This window comes from Lactuca saligna, chromosome 8 (assembly GCF_052625555.1).
Source record: "Lactuca saligna cultivar CGN05327 chromosome 8, ASM5262555v1, whole genome shotgun sequence".
Lineage (NCBI taxonomy): Eukaryota > Viridiplantae > Streptophyta > Magnoliopsida > Asterales > Asteraceae > Lactuca > Lactuca saligna.
The window spans coordinates 185,213,513-185,221,584 of record NC_136424.1 but is presented as its reverse complement, the minus strand read 5'-3'; the positions used below and the strand labels follow the sequence as shown (position 1 = coordinate 185,221,584).

General features: G+C 33.3%; 1 protein-coding gene and 1 pseudogene across 2 annotated transcripts; both read right to left on the bottom strand.

Moving 5' to 3' along the window:
- Positions 1 to 277: 277 nt before the first annotated feature.
- Positions 278 to 2,784, bottom strand: LOC145010370 (peroxidase 27-like; annotated as a pseudogene). Its single transcript, XR_013663870.1, has 5 exons — positions 2,777 to 2,784; positions 1,811 to 1,892; positions 1,518 to 1,706; positions 1,168 to 1,330; positions 278 to 848 (listed from the first exon to the last, which is right to left on the bottom strand). The product of XR_013663870.1 is annotated as a peroxidase 27-like (transcript).
- Positions 2,785 to 4,973: 2,189 nt separating this feature from the next.
- On the bottom strand, positions 4,974 to 6,797 carry LOC145010751 (peroxidase 27-like). Its single transcript, XM_078969278.1, has 4 exons — positions 6,537 to 6,797; positions 6,241 to 6,429; positions 5,896 to 6,058; positions 4,974 to 5,577 (listed from the first exon to the last, which is right to left on the bottom strand). Exons 1-4 carry the CDS (start codon positions 6,753 to 6,755, stop codon positions 5,171 to 5,173), a joined length of 978 nt encoding a protein of 325 aa, XP_078825404.1. The 5' UTR covers positions 6,756 to 6,797; the 3' UTR covers positions 4,974 to 5,170.
- Between the last annotated feature and the right edge of the window lie 1,275 nt (positions 6,798 to 8,072).

Sequence of the window (8,072 nt, the reverse complement as noted above, 5' to 3'; positions counted from 1 at the left end):
TTTGGTAGTAAATATTTCGCTATTCTGTATGTATTTTCTACATGTTTTGTAGGTATGTTTTGTAGCAACTAACCTAGTTTTATGTTAGGGTTGCCATTCATTTTGTTTATGATTAGGCCTTCTACAAAAGAAAATTTTCTATTAACTATAGCTTTTTGCTACGACAAGAACTTAAACGATTGTTTTTTTCATGGTAGTGTTTGTACAATAAATTATGTACTCCATAATAACATTAACATCACCCTTTACAGAAAGAATACGTTATATGTCTAAGATAATTAAATTTTACATAGCACCAACATTCATGCAACAACAAATTGGAACCGAAATAAGGCATCTTGTGGAAGTAACAAGGATGACTTACCTTGATAATTCTTATTAAAATCAAATCACTCTTCAATTTAGTTACTTTTGCGGAAAAAACGTAATTACTTCAACTCATTTAGTTTATTAGAGCGCAATGTCTTTTGATCTCACTGGCCTTGCCGGTTAGAACTCCAATTTTTCCCATTTTCACCATTGTTGCTTGAAAATCTTTAAAGAATGTGTACCCATGAGACTTAGCTTGAAGCTTGACATAAGCACTTGTAGTTTTATCATTTACAAGTGCAGCATCGGACTGAAACAAGCCTCTCCTTTTCAAGACAACACTGTAGTAATCCTCATCGAATGTTTTTGAACTCCTTGGATCAATTGAAAGGAGTGTGGTTTTGTCGGTTGGAAAGCATATTCTTTTCAATTCGGGTACATACCTCGGGTCTAGGGATGGATCAGTGTCACCTTTGTCTGTAAAATTGTACAACCTCGTCGCAATGGTGAGCAGTGTGAAATCCCGATAGTGTGTCCTCCTTTAAACAAATACAATTTTAAAAGTTATATTGGTTGTTAACAAACAATCTTTAATATTGGGGTATAAGTTCACAAAAAGTTAAAACTCTTAATTTCTAAAGCCAAAATCCTTTTTTTTTTCTACCATAGAAAAAGTTGCATTTTTCATATATCCTGCTCCAATAAAAAAATGATTTATACCAGGTTAGGCAATTGTCTTTTTTCTTACGTATTACAAAAAGAGAAATGAAAAGAAAATGCATGGTATTGAAAATTATTTAAAAGGATAATCCGTTTTGTATGCACTAGTTATTGCAGTTAGATGTACTGATCAAATACCTGAAAGAACGGCCAGGTCTTTAACGCTGAGACCCTTGGAGACAAATTGTACTTTGAGTTGAGTAATGTTGGCAAAAGGAGCAGGTAGTGTAAAACTCTCGGATGCTATTGATACTCTTCCATCTCTTCTCCCTAATGGCGCTGGCCAATATGGGCCCTTAATCTGAAAAATAAAAAACAATACGTAGGTTTTTTTAGAATAATGTAAAAGACATAAACACGCCATCATTAATGTGCCCTAGTGAAGGTCTAGGAGTCAACCTCAGATATTTCTTAATTATATATAAGAAAAGAAAGAAACAATATAGATTTTCTTTTTCATGCAAGTATTTATCGTGACAAGTAAATACCTGGTGGATTGCATCTCGAGCTACCAAAGATAGGATGTCTGCACAAGAGACAACACCAGGACATGCCGCTTTTATAGCAGTTTTTGCAGCATCAATAACTTGAAATCCTATGAGGGAAAGATTTGGAATTCCATCTTTCTCGGCTTGGTTACTTGTGTTAGAGTTTATCAACACTAAACCATCACATCCCTGGACAAACATCATATATATCATTTCATCACACATTTTCTGCGTTATATTTCAAATAAGACAAATAAAAATAAATAAGCATTGCTCGTTGTTATTGTACATACCCTCACAAAGCAATCATGAAATTGCATTCTGAGCAAGGCAACAGCCAGAGAAGGAGCACGATAAATGTAGTTCGATGTTTTCCTTTTTACGAACTCATATTGAGGACTCGGGAGTATTCTAGATATGAGCTGCGGGCCAGATAGGCATTCCAGACTCGTACTAAGGGCCCAGGGGTAGTCTGTAAAGCTGTGGACCATTGCGTGTTGTTTCAGATTGTCATGATATGTTATTGTTGATATGGTTATGTGGACTGTATGTGTATCGGTATTTTGGGGTAACTCACTAAGCTTTTTGGGCTTACAGTTTCAGTTTATTGTTTCAGGTACCTCTGGGGATCGTGGCAAAGAGAATGTGTGATCGTACAACTCCTCCTATTATGTTTATGTTTATGGGAAAACTCTGATAATTAATAATTTTGAATACAAAGTTGTAATGTTTTGATGAACTTGACACGTTTTTAAAAGTTTAAATTGGTTTGAAATTTTGACATGTTACAACAATGTTCGAACACTTTCAGGATATATGAAAGTACTGAGGTGAAGGATCATATACATAACTTTAATAGGACCACCTTAGATTTACAAGTTGTGAATGTAAAGATTAAAGATGAAGATTAAAAAATTATCCTCTTATGTTTACTAATGAATTCTAATGATAATTTTGTTGATAACATGTTGTATGGTAGGCAATATTGTTAAACCCGACAAAATACTTAGATTGGGACCTATACTGCCAACTCGGCCAAAAAAACTCAAAAATCAAATAAACTCAGATAAAATTAGACTAAGGGGTCATTTGATTTCCTTTCTAACTGGATCCAAAGCTAGGACCTAGTCCTCAGTTAAAAAATAGCTTGTTTGTTTTCCCTTTCTACACCCTTAGACTCAGTCCAAATGAAGGACTCGGTCCCTAATTTTGTGTTGATTAAGTCCGTTCTCTCAGGTGGCACAATACTTGCTGCAGACATTTCCATTTCTGAATGTTCAGATCAAATCTTTAATCTTATTGCACTTCCTAGAAGTTAATAATTCTCATCTCCACTTTATAATCTCTATCTACAATCCCTATTTGTAAGCAATGGTTTTATGGTATTTCTTTTAGGGAGGAATGCCTGGTTCTATTCGATTAAGAGATTGTAAAACAATCGAAGCAATTACCAGAAAACAAGTTGAAGAAAAAGGGTTATATGGAGATTGTAATACGCAAAATTCCTACATTTCGAGCAGTAAAAACAAATCTTGAAATTTCAGAGGAATTAACAACAAGTCGAGGCCTTGTAACTTGCTTTCAATTCTCTATTTCACTAGTTGAGCAACTTTTCACTTTAAATTTATTAAATTTAACTTTCATTTTACAATATTAACCTGTGTTAATATCTTTTCTTTTATAGTAATGTACTATGTTTTACTTTCATTTTTATAGAATTCTACTTTTATTATTTTTTTTTAATCTAAAATAGGGTCTGTAAAATGGGAAAGAATATTGTAAAAATGGAAGTTGATAATGTTGTATATAGCATGATAATTATTGTAAATCATAAAAGGAATTATTAAAAAAATGTTGTTTGAGGGTAATATAGTTAGATCGGACAGTCAGTTAGATGTAAAATCAAACAAGTTTCAATTAGAAGTTAACCCCCTCAGAACTTCTAACTAAGCCACCTTCTAATCCAATCAACTCTAACCCAATTAGCAACTATCAAACGATCCTAATTTGATCCAATACAAACCTTGTTATTTATTTTTAATCAACACTTTCACTAAACCTAACAGTTTAGTTAATTCTTCCGATTCACGAACACACGGTTCTTTTGTGTGGAGGGATTCTTAAAAAGCGCTCCTTTTATAAACTCCATGTGCCAAGATCCTTTCATCCGATAAGGTATGTGGGACTACATCCATTTGCAAAAAAAAAAAAAAAAAAAAAACTTTTTTTACTTATATCCCTTACGTACAACACCGACACACATAATACCCTAATTGTGCTTCAATATTTTTGTTCTTTTTATCAGTACCTTTACGTGTTCATTTCTTCGTATTTAAGTTGAGTTTATCTTTATAGTTCAATAATTAAATGATAATGCTTAATTTTTGTTGTTTGTTCCTCTTTTTCTTCTAAAATATATATATTTGATTTTTTTAAACGGGAAACTAACTAACCAACTCTTAAATAACAACATATGTCTCCACCGAGACCCAAAATTTTTTTTGTGTTAAAGCATGTTACTTGTAAAAATAGTTAACAGAAACAAAATTAAAATCCTTCTATGAGATGAATGTATCATTTTGAAAGATATATGAAAAAACTTATAAATTATGTCAGAAACAAAGTCAAACCAAAAGGTTTAATCGCAGAGGTGATATTCTGCTCTATGTATCTTGAGGGTATGCAAACTAAATTCAACATTGCTGATAGAAATGATGATCCAGGCCTTCCAACAGGGCAAATTTATGTAACAGTGTTAGCTTAGGAAATTGTTGAACTTTGTAAAGATGCCAAAAAATCATTGCATTATTGCGATGAGGATCAGATGAGTAGCTACAAATCTTAAGTTTCTGATCTATTAACTAATATGTTTTAACTATTCTAATTGTTGTGTGCCATATTCAGTGAATTCAAATCAAAATTGTCTGAAAGTGATTTCAAAATGGAGTTTCCTTTGTGGTTCAAAGAAAAGGTAAGTATGTTATATATTTATAATGTAAAACTAATTTATTACTTAAACGGACAATTTTATATTTTCTTACAGATTTATTGTCTCCGAAAAGATATGGCTTCAACTGTACTGATGGATTAAGGACATTGTCATATGGTCCGTTGTGTGCATATTCTTACATTACATTCATAGTAAATGGTGTTCCAAATTACATACGTACACGATTATAATTTATAGATATCATGTAGGAAATCTATCACTAAATTAGGGCAAACATTTTTGGTAGTCAATATTTCACAATTCTGTATGTATTTTGTACTGGTTTTGTAGGTATGTTTTGTAACAACTAACCTAGTTTTCTGTTAGGGTTGCCATTCATTTTGTTTATGATGAGGCTTTCTACAAAAGACAAATTTTTATTAAGTATAGCTTTTTGCTACGACATGAACTTAAACAATTGTTTTTTTTCATGGTAGTGTTTGTACAATAAATTATGTACTCCATAATAACATTAACATCACCCTTTACAGAAAAGATAATTAAATTTTACATAGCACCAACATTCATGCAACAATAAATTGGAACCGAAATAATGCATCTTGTGGAAGTAACAAGGATGACTTACCTTGATATTTCTTATTAAAATCAAATCACTCTTCAATTTAGTTACTTTTGCGGAAAAAACATAATTACTTCAACTCATTTAGTTTATTAGAGCGCAATGTCTTCTGATCTCACCGGCCTTGCCGGTTAGAACTCCAATTTTTCCCATTTTCACCATTGATGCTTGAAAATCTTTAAAGAATGTGTACCCATGAGACTTAGCTTGAAGCTTGACATAAGCACTTGTAGTTTTATCATTTAGAAGTGCAGCATCGGACTGAAACAAGCCTCTCCTTTTCAAGACAACACTGTAGTAATCCTCATCGAATGTTTTTGAACTCCCTGGATCCATTGCAAGGAGTGTGGTTGTGTCGGTTGGAAAGCATTTTCTTTTCAGTTCAGGTACATACCTCGGGTCTAGGGATGGATCGGTGTCACCTTTGCCTGTAAAATTGTACAACCTGGTTGCAATGGTAGAGCAGTGTGAAATCCCGATGGTGTGTCCTCCTTTAAACAAATACAATTTCAATAGTTATATTGGTTAGTCTTTATATTGGGTTATAAGTTCAGAAAAAAGTTAAAACTCTTAATTTCTAAAGCAAAAATCCTTGTTTTTTTCCTACCATAGAAAAAGACGCATTTTTCATATATACTGCTCCGTTAAAAAATTGATTTATACCAGGTTAGGTAATATGTCTTTTTCTCTTACGTATTACAAAAAGAGTAAAACGAAAAGAAAATGCATGGTATTGAGAATCATTTAAAAGGAAAGTAAATCCGTTTTGTATGCACTACTTATTGCAGATAGATGTACTGATCAAATACCTGAAAGAACTACCAGGTCTTTAACGCTGAGACCCTTGGAGACAAATTGTGCTTTGAGTTGAGTAATGTTGGCAAAAGGAGCAGGAAGTGTAAAACTCTCGGATGCTATTGATACTCTTCCATCTCTTCTCCCTAATGGCACTGGCCAATATGGGCCCCTAATCTGAATTAAAAAGAAAAAACAATACGTAGGTTTTTTTAGAAGAATGTAAAAGACATAAACACGCCATCATTAATGTGCCCTAGTGAAGGTCTAGGAGTGAACCTCAGATCTTTGTTTATTATATATAGGAAAAAAAATAGATTTTTTTTTTCATGCAAGTATTTACTCTGACAATTAAATACCTGGTGGATTGCATCTCGAGCTACCAAAGATAAGATGTCTGCACAAGAGACAACACCAGGACATGCGGCTTCTACAGCAGTTTTTGCAGCGTCAATAACTTGAAATCCTCTGAGGGAAAGATTTGGAATTCCGTCTTTCTCCGCTTGGTTTTTTCTGGTAGAGTTTATCAACACTGAACCATCACATCCCTGTACAAACGTCATATAAAATGTCATATTACACATTTTCTATCTTAAATTACAATTCAGAAGATTAATTAAAATAGATAAGCAATGCACGTTGTTATTGCACATACCCTCACAAAGCAATCATGGAATTGCATTCGTAGCAAAGCAGCAGCAAGAGAAGGAGCACGATAAATGTAGTTTGCTGTTGTCCTTTTTACAATAGCTTCAGCTCTGGGACACGTCTTTTGGTAGAACCCTAATTTTAGCGGATAGCCATTGGCGATGTCAAAGACAAGAGCAACAAGCAAAAATTGTAGAAGAAGTGAAATGTGCTTTTGGATTGCCATATCGCTTAGAGACGCATGCACAGAGGGAGAGATGATTAGGAAGTTGTAGACTCTTCAATTTATAGCTTTGATGATAACTAAGTCATCTGTGAATGCGTCTATGGATGAGCTGTTTTAGAGTTTATTTAAATCCAAACTTTTTTGATGACCTTTTAATTTCATAGTCTGTCTTGTTTTACATTGTCAACCTTAGCTCCATTTACCAACTATATTCCAATCAAACAGGGCGTGGACCTTTAAACGCTGAATGTGTATTGTATGTGTTGGCACAATATCTTATTATTCTCAAACTCAGTAAGTATATATTTAAAAATCCTAACGCCTTGTGAATATTGGTAAAATAACAAAATAATGATTTTGTTAATCACTCCGTGTCTGAGAACTGGCTTCCAAGTAATTACAAAACGAATTCAGCTACAAATTATATAATTATCGCTCTATATGTTTTCCATGGGCAATCTTCATTTACGAAATTATGCTGGTTAAATAAATAATCTTTATAAAAAACCAAAGGGCGTGTGGCTTAGTGATCCCCGAAGTTATTGGACCGATAGGTGTCCTCAGCAGATAGGTTGATGGTTGAGTCCGCTTGAATAGAGGTGTAGATTTCAGGTATATTTAGGTGTGTCTGATTTATCCTTCAAAAAACAGTATCAAACAAAAGAGAAGAGAGTACTGTTTCTTATATCTGGTAATTAGAACATTTTCAATATCGTAAGATGAAAACTAATTATGGAGAATCTTTGTCCATTTGACCAATTCTGATGAATAACAGTGAAAACCAAATAAGAGATAATCTATGCAGTCACATGGAGGCACGAAGGCTTCCACTTGGCTGTATTTAACAATTTCATCTGCATATGAATATATAAAAAATAAAAAATAAATAAAAAAAAACAAACTGAAAAATAAATATAATTTAAATGATTAACAATCATTTGATTGACTAGTTCTTGTACCTATGTCCTGTTGCCCTAATAAAAGGTCATTCCTTGGGTTTATCACGTCTATCAATAATCGTAATCTTTGTATTCTCTCTATTCTGTTCAATTGTTTCTCCATGTCTCTTCTCATCTCTCCCTCTCTATAACAAGGTTCCACACCTAGTGTATGGCAAAGAACCACACTTTGTGTGGAATACCCCTATGTGGCAAAGGAGTGTGGTTCTTGTGGCACTAATCCTTCCATCCTTAGGTCCAAAATTTTGAAGTTAATTAGCGACCCGATGCTGCTGCAAAATAAAACCTAATCTATCATGCACCAAGTAATAATACATAAAAGAAAAGGATATTAAGTAATCTAACATTTGGTGATAAT

Excerpts from the sequence above, each read along its gene's own strand:
- LOC145010751 (XM_078969278.1), bottom strand. The coding sequence starts at position 6,755 with ATGGCAATCCAAAAGCACATTTCACTTCTTCTACAATTTTTGCTTGTT. Across the intron at positions 6,059-6,240 it reads CTCGAGATGCAATCCACCAG|ATTAGGGGCCCATATTGGCC; the intron begins GTATTTAATTGT and ends TTTTTAATTCAG. Across the intron at positions 5,578-5,895 it reads AGACCTGGTAGTTCTTTCAG|GAGGACACACCATCGGGATT; the intron begins GTATTTGATCAG and ends ATTTGTTTAAAG.